Below are 15,357 nucleotides of genomic sequence, written 5' to 3' on the forward strand. Positions count from 1 at the left end.
CACTCCAGTGACAGTGACGGACTCTGTGCCTCTCTGATTCGATGGCTGTAGGTCGCCCTGTGCACCAGTGTCCCCCAGAGCTCTGTACTCTGTGGTTCAGATGTGCCAGGCCGTTGAATCCACACAGTCCAGCAGAGCCGTGGGGCTGGGGGCCGTGGGCCCAGCACCCTGCTGCTGACTGCCACACCGGTGACTGCAGGGCACTCGTTTGGTTCTCAGCATCTCTGAAGGCTCCGTTTCATTCTCTTACAGGGCGCTGAAGGAACCCAAAGAACTGAATTTTATCTTTGGGGTGAATATTGAGCGGCGTGAATTGGATGGCATGTTCATTTATAACTGCAGTCGACTGATAAAGATGTATGAGAAGGTGGGCCCGCAGCTGGAGGGTGGCATGTGAGTTCCTGGAGATTTTTCAGCAGTCTCTTTGCTTAAGCCTGGCATGTACCTATGTATAACTTGGCTGTTCAATAACCTTGTCCTGCATTAATCATTCTGCACAAGCCTGAGGCTTACTCATTTTGTCAGCCTTTAGTTTGGATTCTGACAAATAAATTGTATTTACTCTGTGAATAATTTACTCCGTGAATAAATTGTGTTACTCTGTGAGGAAACCAGTGTTTCCCTGGTTTCCTCACAGAGTTCTCTACACTGATTTTGGTCATACCTGCAAGACTTATGAGGCTTTTATGCTCAGTGCTAGCATTTGGGGCTGATGATTACTGGTAGCAATACCACCTCATTCTAGGCACAAGGAGAATAAGTTGTGAAAGTAAATTCAAATACTTGAGCCCACCTTGCTTTTTGTATGCCAGCTCGAGTCTGATATAGAAAGCTAATAAATTAAAACTAGTACTGCTGCAGGAATGGGTAAGTGATTGAATGGGTGGGCAATCTGCTATTTTCAGTCTTATTTCTCTGAACAATGGTAGTTTAATGGTGTTTGTGACTGTGTCCCACTCTTCCAGGGCATGTGGTGGAGTGGTAGGCGTGGTGGATGTGCCCTATTTGGTTCTGGAGCCAACCCATAATAAACAAGACTTCGCTGATGCCAAAGAGTATCGACACTTGCTGAAGGCCATGGGAGAGCACTTGGCACAGTACTGGAAGGATATTGCTGTAGGTAGGTGATGAAGCTTCACGATTACCAGGGGCTGGAAGGAGAAACTTTGGTGGCAGGAAGGCAGTGAAGGGGGAGGGCAGCCAGGAGTGCAGGCAGTGATTCCGGTGCTAATGGCTCCACACTGAGCAATGGTTGTTTGTTTTCCAGCCCAGAGAGGTATCATTAAGTTCTGGGATGAATTTGGTTATTTGTCAGCAAACTGGAACCAGCCTCCGTCTAGTGAGCTGTGCTACAAGCGCCGGAGAGCCATGGAGATCCCTACCACAATTCAGTGCGGTGTGTACCACCAGGCTGTGAGGAGGAGGCTGCTCCTCCCTGGGGAGCGGGGAGGACTCCTTGTTGCAGCTGGGGAGCAGCTGAGAGGGGAGGAGATCTGTGATGAGCCTCGCTGTCCTTTCGCCTTGGCTCCTTCTGTGAGTTGCCTGTGTGGGCACTTGATGGTACACATGGACATCGTGCTGTAAGGTTCCTCTGCTGCACGTGCTTACAACCATGGTGTTCTTCAGGTGCCCCTACAGAACAGGGCAGGTGTGGCCAGTAGCAGTGCAGAGAATGGGCTTACAAGTGTCATAAGAACTGGAACTGGCCAAAGCCACCCATCCCACCAGTAGAATAAGATCTGGAAACTTCCCCATAGGCAGTGGGAAGTGGCCAAGTAGTTTGTATTCTGATGCACTGTGCTGCTCCTGGGTGCTGTGTGTGAGCACAGAAGGGAATCATGTACAGTCAACTTTCAAATTTAATGTGAGTTCTCTTCTGTGCATTTCTAAACAGCTCTGGCTGAGCCCTTAGTTGGGATAAAGCACATCTCAACACAACCACTTTGTCTTTTGTTAGAGAGACACCAAACTCCCTCCACCTCGTTTTCCCCACAGGACTTGGGGATGAGGATGGAGTAAGGAATGTGAGGCCAATCTTATGAAATTATTTTGTTGAGCTCTCTCGCCTTGATGACTTTCTCAGTCCTGTCCAAGTTCTTCCCAAAGAGGAGGGGTTTTCCTGTCATTCTTCCTGTCCTCCATTGTTGACGTCCTTCTAAAGCCTGATTTAAAAACATTTGCATTTTCTTGGCAAAACTTGATTTTTTTAAACTGTTGATTTCCTGGTAGGCCTGCAGTGCTCTGGAAGCCAAATCTGTCTTCCTGGTTCATCTAAAATTTATTAGATTATTGTAACTTTTTTTTTCTTAGTAGCTAAATCTCTGACTTGTTTTGTGTCTATGGGTAAGAGGCAACCTCACTCCTGAGATGAACAGTGATTTCAGCACTGGCTGTTCAGTTTGGTTTGTATGTGTTGTCCTTGCAGCAGTGAGTGTGAGGTCCTCTAGTTCTTGCCAGGCTTCATGTTGTGGATATCTTGTACAAGATTTGGAGTCTTCCTCCAAGCATTTTGTGGTCATGAAGCAAGAACTGATTCAGTATATCCTGTGGCTGTCTCACCGTTTTTTTTTTTCCTTTGGCCACTAGTCATTATCACCGGATATACTTTGGAAATTTGTGCGGTCATTGGGCACAAAATGGGCTTGAGAAGTGCTATGGAAGAAAGTGATTTTGTGGCTCAGGCTGTGTATTTCTGACCTGCAAAGTGTTTGTCTCACAGATGTGTGTCTGAAGTGGAGGACTCTCCCATTCCAGCTGAATTCAGTGGATAAGAATTACCCTGATACCTGGGTGTGCTCTATGAACCCTGATCCTGAACAAGACAGGTAAGAAACACTTAATACAAAGACTTTACTGCAGTGTGACTTAACTGCATTTTTTTTTTCATGATCATCTGTTCTTTAAGAACATTGGAGGGATAGGCAATAGTTCTGTACCTTTAAAATGTGCTCCCAGTCTGTGAAGAAGCAGTGATTTGTAGATAGGATTTTGGAGCCAGCACGGTGGTGGGCATTGGTGCAATATAAGAACTGCAGAGTGCACCCTCAGCAAGTTTGCAGATGATACCAAACTGGGAGTGGCTGATAGCCAGGGGGTCATGCATCCATCCAAAGGGATCTGCACGTGCTTGAGATGGACCAACAGGAACAGCATGAAGTTCAGCCAAAAGTGCAAAGTCCATGCAGTCCCCATGCTCTGACCATGGGGAGGAACAACCTCAGGCACCAGTATATGCTGGTCTGCCTGGAGCAGAAGAGGCTCAAAGGGAACTCATTAATGTGTGTGTTTCTGAAGGCACTCCACAAAGAGGGCAGAGCCTGCCTCTTCTCAGTGGTGCCCAGTGGCAGGACCAGAGGCAACGGGCACAAGCCAGAACACAGGAGGTTCCCTGTGAACACAAGAAACACTTTTTCCCTGTGAGGGTGCCTGAACACTGTCGCAGGTTGCCCAGGGAGGTTGTACAGTCTCCATCCTTGGAGATATTCTGGGACGTGGTCCTGGGCAACCAGCTTTGGTGGCCCTGCATGAGCAGGGCATTGGACTAGATGACCTCCAGGGGCCCCTCCAGCCTCAGTGAGTGAGTTGGTGTAATTAAGTTCCTTTTTGGTCACTGCCACGGGAAATACGATTGTAGCCTTAGTTTATGCATGTTAATTTTAATGTAGGTGGCATGGACAGGAGCTGAAGAATAGTCACAAGTGCAAGCTGGAAGGGATGTGTACAATGTGGTCTTTGCAGTTGTCTTTATTACTACTATAGCTCCAACCCACTAGACATGCAAACTGCAGCAACACCTCTGAGTGGCAGTGAGCTGAAGAATGGCATTTTGCACACTTGAACGAGCAACACATGGATTAATCTCCCAGCAGTATGTTTGCATTATAAAATTTAGGTAGAATCCAGTGATTTATTTGAATAAGGAAGAGGAGTGCTCCAGACTGCTGCTTCTCAGTGGCGAGAGATGCTACTAGAAGCTGATTCTTGTCTTTGTTGTGTAACTAGGGAAGCTGTTCAGCTGTAATCCAGGTGCCTTGGCTCAGTGCTTGAAAACAAAGGGAACGAATCTAGGTGGTAACTTTTAGTTGGAATAAAAATGTCAACATCTATGGCTGAAAAGGATACAAAGAAGTGTTGATGTTGCTATTGTAAAGTGTTGATGTTCTTGCTGCTTTCTTTTGGCACCGATGAGGAATACCAGTGCTCATTTCCCTGTTCTTCCATGTCTTTGTGCCCTGGTGTAGAGCTACAAAGAGTGTGGTTTAGCTGAGGATGTCCTGCAATTAAACTGCTGAATCTGCAAGCCTCAGAAGAGGCTGCAGCCCCCCGGGTGGGTGCAGCAGTGAGGCAAGGAGGCTGTGTGCAGATAGACAGACAGGCAATGCACATGTGCACATCTGGCCACAGATCAACACAGGTGGACACGTGCAGCAGCTCACACAGACTGCACCATCTCCCTCTGGGCTGACCAGGACAAAGGGCTGCCAGTGGAAATGTCTGGCCCCTGGATCCCAGTCCCTCTGGTTACTTGCACTGGGGTAGATAAGCCCTGAGGCCTGTAGCCCCAGAGTGTGAGAGGTACAGACCACCTCACACAGAGACAGGTAACACAGACACACAACAGACAGCCCCAGTCTCACCTGGCACACGTTCTCCATCCTGCAGTGGATTTGGATCCTTGCTCTTCCTGGGTGCCCTCTGCCTAGAGGCACACCCAGCTCTGCCTGCACCCCAACACCAGTGTCCAGCAGCCGGGCAGGACCCCCCAGTCCCTCCACTGGTCAGCTCCCATGGGCTCGCCCTGGGATACCCCTTCCCCTTGCCCCCAGCCCACCTCCCCTGGGCCAACGCTGGCCGTGAGGCCCCGGTTCCTGTGCACCCCTGTGGCTGGTGGCAGCCAGACCTGCAGGCCCTGCACACACCATGTGCAGCCCAGAGCCCTTGCCCAGGAAACCAGCTGGGAAGAGAGCTTGGTACAGAGACAAGGCTGTGGACCAGCCAACTGTCTGTGTACGATTGACCCTTTTTAGGCTTTCATTTCTCTATTTTCCCATGTTTCTTCCTACCCAAATTGTCTCAGTCCCTTCCTTTACCTGCTTTTGGTTCCTCCCATTGGTCCAAAAGTTGCTCTGGAAAGCTCCTCACATTAACTGGTCATGGGCTGAGTGTGCCCTGGACAGCCCTGGCAGGAGCCCAGAGGCTCTGTTCCTCTGAGTACCTCATCTGCATTCTCTGAGCTGCCTTTGGACCTCTGGGCTTGTGGAAATGGGCCTTGGATGGGCTATGGTGGCTCCTGGGATGGCCTGGGAGTAGCCAGGGAGGGGTGTTACTCAGGTTCCCCCACTTGCTCTTGTCTTTCTGCTCTTCTGTGTATGTGCAGACAAGGTTTATTTTTTTTTTATCATGTAACCTAACAGGGACTCGATTTACTAAGGAAAGGATTTCAATTTTTTTATTTGTGGTACCTTGAAAATTTGAGGGGTTTGGCTGGGTTTCACGAATGAACATATTGGGAGATTGGTTGGAGTGAGTCAGAGCACCTGCACAGCATTCACACATGTGGTGTTGTCCCACATCCTCCTTGCAGGGAGGTGGGAAAGGGCAGGTGAAATGCTTTGGACAAGTGATCCAAACTCCTGATCATTTCAGTTCTTTCAAAAGGGATCTCAAGAATCTTACTCTGGGAGGTTAAATAATTCTAGAATATTTTTGGACTGAGTAGACTCAAGTGCACTTTCCAACAGCGTTGTGTCCTTTTACAGGAGGCAGAAAGTTTTCTCCAGAAGCTGCACTAGCACTCCTCTGGCATGGCCAGTGCTGGTGGAAAGCAGGCCTTCCTTGCAGGCACTGCACTTCTGACCCACTGCCTGATGTTCTTGCTGTGTTCTTGTGCCATGGCTTTGGACACTTTCAATTCTGTGTCTTGACCACGTGCCCCAGTTGTTCTATTCCAAATATTTGTACTGTCGTACCGTCTAAGGGAGGTCTTAGGAGCTGGGAAGTATTGCTGCTGCCACCCTGAGTGGGAGGGCCTCAGGCACATGTACCATGAGGGTCCGTGCAGGATCTCATCCAGTCAGGTTGAGGATGAAGTGCTGTCAGAGTTATGTTCAGACTTTCTCCTGGCATCAGAAGACCACATGGTGGTCCTGGCTGCTTCAGCATGCCTCAGCCTGTGTGGTGCCTTCTGTTGGCACTGAGCTGTTCCCCACACTTCTGCTTTGTCCACCTGCACTTTGGTTTCTGCACGTTGTCCTGAGTCATGGGTGCTGAATGCCCTTCTCCATCTCTGCCTGGTGAAGTGCTCAGCCCCACAGTGCCACAGCCCGTGTTGGTCAGTGCTGAGTGTCACCAGCACTCTGCCACAGAGCAGGCACCTGTCTGCAGCATGCTGGAGTGTCAGGGTCACTCTCCTCCCTTCTTCCACCTAAACTAATGATGTTTTCTCCTTGGGTCCTAAATGATGTTTTGTCTGATGCTGGTGATGTCTTGGCTCAACAAAGTCTTGGTGCTGAGTTGTGGATGATTCTGACTACAAAGATAATTCTCTTTGTTTTGACTTGCTGCCTCTACTGATGCCTCTGTGTTTTTGTCTGTAGTGCCTCTGTGGGTTTGACTGTCATGAGCGTTTGGTTTTTTTCCTGTTGACAGAACTAACAGGCACTTTCATGGGTTTTGTGCTCTAAGATACAGCTTAACAATGTTTTCAGCTATGCTATGGCATAGGAGGTGGCAATTCTCTGCTGAGAAACTTGCATGTGGTGCCACTTGTTCAGCTTTGGGAATTGCAGCTTTGGTGTGGGGCAGTCCTTCTGCAGTGATGACAGGTACTTTCTTAGCTGGGAGGTAACCACTACACAGAACTCCCCTGCACTGCTTCAGCTGAGAAGAGCCTGCTGGAGAAACTGCTGCTTGTGCTGCTTTCCATTGGCAAAGCTTATCACAGTGTGTGTGCTGTAGACTGGGGGATAGCCCATCAGTTCACAGGTTCAGGATCAGAGATCTTGATAAAACCATCTCTCATCAGCCTTTTGCAACTCTGTGTGGTCCACAAGAGCAGGGTCTTTATCTGTAAAACACACTTGTGGGAAGTTTTTAACAGCATGGCTCCAAGGCAGGAGTCAGCTGGATCTCCTGCATCATGCAAGAGTTGTCTTGGTGCTGCTGCTCTCCTGTCTCACATCATCCCTCTGTGACTTTCCCTGAAGGGGTTGATCCTGATGTCCATCCATGACTCCATTCTGTGACAGGAGGTGAGCCTGGGAAGCCCTCTGTCATCTCTTCTTCCTCTGGCAGTGCTGCTGATGGACAGCTGCACTGTCAGGAGTTTGGAGGGGATGCCAGGCCAGGGTCACCACCACTCACCTGCCTGCATTGTTCTCCTCCCTCAGGGACCCTTCCAGGATTCTGCATGAGAGGACCTGAGGGCGTAGGAGACTCACCACTGTTTTGCAGACCATAAGCTGAACAGGGATGGAAAAAACAAATAGTTAAGGAATATTGCAAAGGAAAACTTGGTGGCCTTGGGCAGCAAGGCGAAGTGCAGGGTGAAAGGCTTGTTGTTTACATGAGCTTAATCAGGGGTTACTGATAATAAGCTTTCCTTTCTAAATGGAGAGGAAGTCCATCCTTGGTAACAGAGGATGTAGCAGCAGGATTTGATATGAAGACCTAAGCTGATCAGAAGGAAAATTGTTGCAAAAGTCCAGAGTACAGAAACAGTATAGAAAACGAGTCATGGCTGTTCCTAAGCTCTGTTTAGCTCCTGCTCTTCTGAGTTGGCAAGTCCCAGCAAAAAATGGTTGTTTTCTTTTTTTAAAGCTATACTTCTGGTCTTTAAATCATGTGTTTCCCAAGAAGAAACCCACTATTCTTGAGACTGTGGCTACTGTGGAAACAAAAGTGGGTTTACTGCTGTATTTGGGATGGGATGTGTGGACAGTGCTGCGTGTGTGAGTCCAGGTTCTGCTGTCATTGCTGAGGCTGTCTTGTATTCCATCATGCTAGATGTGAAGCTGCAGAGCAAAAGCAGAAGGTGCCACTGGGAACTCTGAAGAAAGACTTGAAATCATATGAGGAAAAACAGAAGCAACTCACAGTGAAAATCCGCCAGCAGCAGGAAAAGCTGGAAGCTCTGCAGGTGAATCTGGAGGCCTCTAGCTAGGCACAGCAGGTTTGAGATGCAAATGGCTAATGCTGAGTAATGTCTTTCTCAGCCTCTGATGCCACCACTGCTCCTTCATGGGGCTGAGGTTATCCTAATAACAGAAAACAAGCACTTCTGCTTGCCTTTCATTCTTTGCTGGGAAAATGGGAGTGATTGCTGGTGTTCGGGTGAAGGGATGTCTCTTGAAGGACACAGAATGCACCTCCTAGCTGTTTTAAACTGCAGGCCCTGACAACTTTTAACAGTGGCCTTTATCTTGTTTGCCTTTTTTTTTTTTTTTTTAATAGAAAACCACTCCTGTTCGATCTCAAGCTGACTTAAAGAAGCTGCCTCTGGAAGCAACCACCCGGCCTGCACGGGAGGTAAATGGGCTACCACTGTAGGCTTTGTGCTCTTCTGTGTTATCCTGAGCTGTTCTGAGCAGCTCTTTCCATCCTTTCTCTCTCTGTACCCTCATTTGTTTCAGAACATCCAATCACAGACCCGACCTCAGCGCCCACGATCTCCTCCTTTACCTGATGTTATCAAGAATGCTCCCAGCAGACCACCACCACCACCACCTACACCTCTTCCCAAGTCCGTCAGTCAGCTGAAAAAGAGTTCTTCAGATTGCCTGAGTGGCAGCACTCCCAAAGTGGGGAGCGTTCTGTCCAAGGAGGAGGCCAGCACTTCCAGGACACACCACGCTGCGGCAGCCAGCAGGTGTAACAGCGCTTCAGCAGCTCTTCCCAAACCAGCTGCAGCCACAAAGCCACCCTCTGCTGGCTTCCAGAACCTCAAAAGCTCATGTGAGACACCTAGTCCAAAAGCTGCCAAGGTGCCAGCACTAAAGAAATCTGCCACTGTCAAATGCCCACAGGTGAGACTCAATGGAATGAAACCTGTCGGCTCCTTACCTACTGTTCTGTGTAGCCTGGCTTGCCCTGTGGCACGGGGTTTGCACTCTAGTCCCTGTGCGGGACAAGACAACTTCTACTTTACTTTTGGGTTCAGATGCCATTCTACATCCCTTGTAGAAGACTTGTTTCATCTCTTTCCTGTTAGACCAGACTGTCTCCCCAGGAAGAAAAGGAATGTGAAGAGGCAGGGTGAGCATTTGCATGGTCACGTAGTGCCTGCTGAAACCTTCTGGAAAGACCAGTTAACTCTCAAATGAAACAGTGGGTGCTGAGCTGTGTTGGTGTTTTTTTTAAACTTGGCTGAAGGTTGGTTTTAGTTGGTAGCATGCTGGAATTATAGCTGGAGCTTGTTTGCTTCCTACAGGCCTCCACCACTCGGAAGAGAACCTTGAACACTACAGGGTATGGGTCTGAGGAGCGGGAGCACAAGAAGGAGAAGACAAAACGGGGCAAATATTTGGGAGTGAAAGAAGAGAGGGATTCCAGTGAGGTGGTGGTAGAGGTGAGAGTGCACTGGTTTCTGCAGCAGAAGATAAATGTTTTTTAGTCTTGGTGGAAGGCAGCTAATCTGAGCTCTCTCTGCCCACAGCTCACAGACAGCACTGAGGAAGAAGACCTGGCAGAACTGAAGAAAGCTCAGAAAGGTGAGAAATTAACCCTGAAATGCCTCCAGTATCTAACACAGTGGAAAAGAACTGTTGCAGAACTAGACTCACTGGTTAAACATGTGATTTCATTAATTAGCTTTTTAAAATAAGAATTAGTGTAAATTTGAGTCCCAAACCCTGAGATGACTCTAACTTGCATGAAACATTTGGCCAGGAATCTCTTGATTAGACAAGAGGCAGTTGTGGGATGGGAACATCTGTGATCTGAGGGCTGGATAACTTTAATGAGTGTGATGCTTGGCTGTGTGGTGTAGCCTGATGCTGTGCTCCCCCTTCCTAACTGGGTGGATTGTGGAGCCACATTAGCTGGAAGATGCTGAGGACTGTGTGTAGACCGGCTGCACTGCTGTGGGACAAGAGGGGCCAAGAGATCCCCTGGAAAGATGGTAGCCAGGATGGTATTGCAATTTCTGCCAGAGCAGGGCGATTTCTCAGCTTGTTCCTAAGGAGCTGTCTGAAAAGTGTCCCACTAGGAACATGGGGCAAATTGTCCTAGTGGCCAAAAAGAGCCTGGAAAGCCCACATCAAACAGCCCAGAGTACAGAAGAAGGCTTCTGTCTAAAAATGCCATAAAGTTTCCTTGTTTCTTAATGTTTCTTAGTTGCTGGACTGTGTGACAGTGCTGGTTTTATGGCTTGCATACTGTTTGAAGGAGTTACCATGGGTTTAGGTTTGCTCCCTGATGAGCATGCCTGCCTTCCCCAGACCTAGTGCAGAATGCGCTCTCCAGCATCTGTTTGCAAACACCTTTGCTGCTGTCCTCCCTGCAGATAAAGGGCTGCATGTGGAAGTGCGTGTGAACAAGGAGTGGTTCACAGGCCGTGTCACAGCTGTGGAAGTGGGCAAGCACGTGGTACGCTGGAAGGTGAAGTTTGATTATGTTCCTACAGACACCACACCACGGGATCGCTGGTAACTATCTCTAGCTACTGCATTTTGGAGGCTTGTTTTGCTTTCTGAGGGAGGACCCGTCCTGTTCCCGTAGATGCTGCAGGCAGAGGTGTTGCTGTCCTGCCAGGGAGTGTATGTGTCCCCTGGGCTGTCCAGCTCCCCCATGAGAAATGACCTCACACAGTTTGCCCATCGCTCTGATGTGATGTTCCTGAGGAGGCAGCTGTTGTGTAATCTAGAGGTCTTGGAGTGACAGCCGGGTACAGAATGTACCCAGGAGTAGATGAAGATGTTAACAGTGTTCTACAGCCATTGCAGAAAGAGGTCTGACTTTCCCTTTTTGTTTGTTTGGGTTTTTTCAGGGTAGAGAAGGGCAGTGAGGATGTGAGGTTGATGAAGCCTCCCTCTCCTGAATACCAGGCTCCAGATACACAGCAGGAAGAGGAGATTGTCGTGGCTGAACCTTCTACCTCAGACTGTGTCAGAATTGAGCCAGACACCACAGGTCCCAGCAGCAGCCAAGAAACAGTAGACTTACTAGTCCAGATCCTTCGGTGGGTTCACTGCAGTGCTTGTGAGCTGTTGCAGTCTGATTGCTTTAGCATTTTAAGCTCCCAGTTCTGGCTTTGTGTTTTTGTTTCCTGCACAGAAACTGTTTGCGGTACTTCTTACCTCCAAATTTTCCTATCTCCAAGACGGAGCTGAGTTCCATGAGCCCAGAAGGGTTGTTGGTGTTTCCCTTGGTGAGTCGAGTATTTCTAGAAGAGTAAGTTTGGGGGGTTGCCCACACACATTGCATTCCTCTGGCAAGCGTGCATCCTGTTGGTACAAGATCACACTCTTCAAAACATCTTCAGACATCCTCTGAAACATGCCTTAGGTCTTTTGACTGTTGTTTTCTGAGGATTTTTTAAATTACCATACGTCTGTGTGGGAAAGCTGTTGGCTGCTGCTCTCCTAACTTGTCCATTACTTCTGTGCTTTTAAAAAAAGAGAGACCAGGTTAGAGGTCTGTAGTAAGAGGACATAGGTACCTGTTTGTTTTGCCCCCAGCCTTATAAATCTAACTTACGTGGAGGCAGTCTTAAAAATGGGAGAGAACCAGGAAGCCACCCCTCCTCACAGCTCTTCAGGTGTGTATGCTGCCTACCCCTGGGGCAGCTCTACAGCTTAAAGCTTCTGCTATGGCCTCCATTTCTTTGGCAAGGAACAGATGGGTCTGAGCCTGCACCAGGACCTGTGTGCTGGTGTTGGAAGGTTCAACAGAAGCTGAAATGCAGAGAAATGGTGCTGGCCTCTCTGAGTTCTCTCTCTTCTCTGACATACCAGAAAGGCAGACCTTTCTAGGAGGCATCTGTAGGTAACAAAAGTCACCTACAGATGACCAAATGACAAATGCCAGTGCTTGTTTGGTAGTCTTCAAAGCACTCTACTCGCTCACTGGTGCTATACATATTAATATGCAGTCTCTTGTCTCTTCCTCTTTTCTCTCTGTCACTGGTCCTGCTGCTTACGTTGGACATGTTGGTCTTGCCTGGAATTCCCTGCAAGTGTAGCTGTGCCTACCTCTCACACATAAGCTGTGCTGCCAGGGTGGTTTATGTTAAGGAATCTCACTGTGTACAGGGGCAGTCAGATCTTTCTACAGTGTAACTGTGGTTTTACACTTTTAAAACATGCTGCATCCTTCATCTGAATTCAGGAAGCTTTTCTGGCAGTTCTGGCCTTTGAGGAATGTGAAAACTCGTGTGACTTTTGTGCCCCCATAGGCAAATCAGGAATGTCAGAGTGAGGGTGGCAGTGGCCGTGGGCAGGGACAGGGTGTTAGGCTGGTGGCGGTCGGTCACGGGGCACCAGTAACTGGACTCATCTGCAGCCTGCAGGTGCTGGGCTTTGCCTGGTGCTTCATGTCATCTCTTCTGTTTTGTCTGCTACAGAAAGAATATTTCAAACAGTACGAGGTAGGTCTGCAGAACCTGTGCAATTCCTATCAGACACGTGCTGACGCCAGGGCCAAAGCCTGTGAGGAAAGCCTCCGCACCTCAGAGAGGAAGCTGAAGGAAACGGAGGAGAAACTGCAGAAGCTGAGGACCAACATCGTTGCTCTTCTGCAGAAGGTGCAAGAGGTGGGTGAGGAGGGGGTGAGAAACCAGAGTAACAGCCTTCCCCAAACCCAGGCCCCTCCAGGCACTTGAGATGTCCTGGCCCAGCATTATTGGAGCAGCAGCTCTTTATTGAGTGCAGCTAGGGCTTAGACCATCAGAAGCAGTTGAGTGGGCAGCTGCTGTCACTGCCCACCCTTTGGGATCCAGGCCTTGAGAGTCCTGTTGAGTGGTCATTTTCACAGAGGGATTTTTCATGGCATGCACATCGTGCACAGCTGCTATTTGTTTTCTGCTTCCTGCTGTGAAACTTGGGACTGCAGCAGAATTTCCCTGGGTATAGGCAGTGTTTTGCAGGGAATTTCTGCCCCGTTCTTGGGCAGAACCCCACTTATAGAAATGCAAACATTTAAACAAATAATACTTAATAGAAAAAATTATTGTGGAATCTATTCATTATACTATTAAACATCACAATAGCAAATATGTTTTTAAATAAAAGCTTTATGTAAATAAATGTGAAATTAAAAAAAAGCTACTTTAAATAAAATGAAAATCACCAATGGAAAAGCTACTGAAAGCAGGTGGGAAGAGTTGCTCCCTATTAGGAAAATGTGTGTTGAAGTGAAAAAAAAAAACCACCAAACAACCAAACCAAAACCCAACCTAACCTAACACAGGTTAGCACAGTAAAAGTATCTCCTGAGTGCACTGTTTGAGCATCAATTGGCAGCTGGTTTCCAGGCGTTGTCCGTCAGGCTCTGACAAAGAAAGCTGGGGATGCTTTCACAGCTGACCAGGACAGATGATGCTGAGCTGAGCTGTCTTGTCCATGTCTTGTAGGCACTGTTCTTCAAGATTCACTTTTCACTGGTGTTTCTTGTGCCTTTGGTTGCAGGACATAGATATTAATACAGATGATGAACTGGATGCATATATCGAAGACTTGATCACAAAAGGAGATTGAGCAGCTCCAGTACAAGCCCTAGAGAAGTGCAGAGGACCTGGCTGCTGCAATGTGAGATGTGGATTCCTGCAGTGGAGGACTATGGCACCTGATGAGAGAGGGTTTTAGACCATATTTATGTTGTGTTGTTGTTGTACAACTTGTTCTTGTGACTTCACATGAACAAGACATTTATGCTGTTGGCAGGAAATTTTTTAATGTTGCAGTTCTCCAAATATCTTCCCTTTTTTTTTAAATATTTATTTTTAAAAGAAATAGATAATTTACCTGATACAATGGAAGGGTTGCTGTGTGCTTTTAGTGAGGTAAAAGTGTGAAGTACCCTTTTTGCATCTGGGGTGTATTCATATGCTAAACCTGGAAGACCAGAACATCCTGCCTAGCAGGTTGTCTCAAGAAAGAGCAGCAACTTAAAAATAAGCCCTGAGTCCTTGAGTTTCAGAAGAGGAGGTTGGGACTTAAGACTTCAAAGATACTGAACTTGGGCTAGAGAAAGCCAGGTCAGGACACGGTGGAGATCAAAACACAGTCCCTGTGTGAGCATGAGTGGAGTGGGTGAAATCTTGGTGGTTCTTCAAGGGGTGAGGATAGAGGATTTGCACTTGCCAGTGCAGTGAGGTTCCCAAATATGAGGTGTCTATAAGTAAGTGGAGTTGTTATGATGCTAACAGTCAGAGGCTGAGGATCCTTTTAGATCCTAGGTTTTAGATCCTAGGTTGCTCACAGTGAGGAGAAAGCTGGAGTTGACATTCTTTTCTAGCAGTTACCTTATTGCACACTTTTGCTGCCATTTCTTTGAGATACAATTGCAACAGCAGAAAAACCTGACCAGCTGAAAACAAAGTCACCCTCTGTTCCATTGTTAATCCCTCAAGCTTGCATTGCTTTGTTCAATCTGCTCTTCCAGGTAATTTTACTAGAGTGCTGGAATTTGGAGCCTGTGGAGCCCTCTATCACTGAGTCATTTCTGGCCCTGGGACAGCAGCAAGTACAATGCCTTTCTCTCATCCTGTTTTGCCAATGACCAGGCTTAACAAAAATGATAGCACCAGCAGGAAGATGAACCAACCAATACACAGACTATATTGTAGACAAGAAGGACATTCCATGAATGATCGCTGGGGGTACAAACAGATCAGTCAGCTGGTACATAATCGATGCCACCCCCAACGATCCCACAAAGGATGTAACTCGGCCCACAGCAGGTGGTACAAACAGAGACCCGAGGTTGCCCACAGTTGGCATGGGAAACAGCCAGACCAGCAAGCTGAACACATAAGATAAAGGTGCCCAAATAGGGACTCTCACCCGATAGGCCCACGTTCGTAAAGGTCTTGAGCAGACTGGGGCCCAGCTCCAGGAGAGTCAGGAGATCTTCCCTAAACCAGGAAGCTCTGTGGGGTGCACTCCACAGACAGACACTCCTGACTCCCTGCAAGTGGTCCCAGCTTTTATCCCCAAGCAGACACCTGACCTTTGTCAACTCACTGCGGGACCCCTGGGGCTCATTTCCCTTCTGGCTCTCCCTGCAGGGCCGGCCGCACCCTGGGGGGAAGCTATAAGGCAAACTCACCACCTCTGTATGAAGGGCTGTGGCAATCACCCATATGTCAACCTTAATTCGGGCCTTGGGTTCCCCTGACATATGGGTGAACCACAGTCCTCA

General features: G+C 48.1%; 1 protein-coding gene across 1 annotated transcript; it reads left to right on the forward strand.

The window, feature by feature from the left end:
• Positions 1-252: 252 nt before the first annotated feature.
• On the forward strand, positions 253-13,801 carry MORC2 (MORC family CW-type zinc finger 2; the record flags this gene model as incomplete). The annotated part of the gene is made up of 14 exons (XM_008949188.1): positions 253-393; positions 966-1,120; positions 1,268-1,396; positions 2,720-2,825; positions 8,005-8,137; positions 8,452-8,526; positions 8,631-9,023; positions 9,428-9,565; positions 9,653-9,707; positions 10,502-10,643; positions 10,985-11,176; positions 11,272-11,365; positions 12,560-12,748; positions 13,623-13,801. Coding segments are annotated over 14 exons (2,011 nt in total), but the record flags the coding sequence as incomplete, so codon positions are not given.
• Between the last annotated feature and the right edge of the window lie 1,556 nt (positions 13,802-15,357).

Source organism: Merops nubicus, unplaced genomic scaffold (assembly GCF_000691845.1).
Source record: "Merops nubicus isolate BGI_N331 unplaced genomic scaffold, ASM69184v1 scaffold31271, whole genome shotgun sequence".
Taxonomy (NCBI): domain Eukaryota; kingdom Metazoa; phylum Chordata; class Aves; order Coraciiformes; family Meropidae; genus Merops; species Merops nubicus.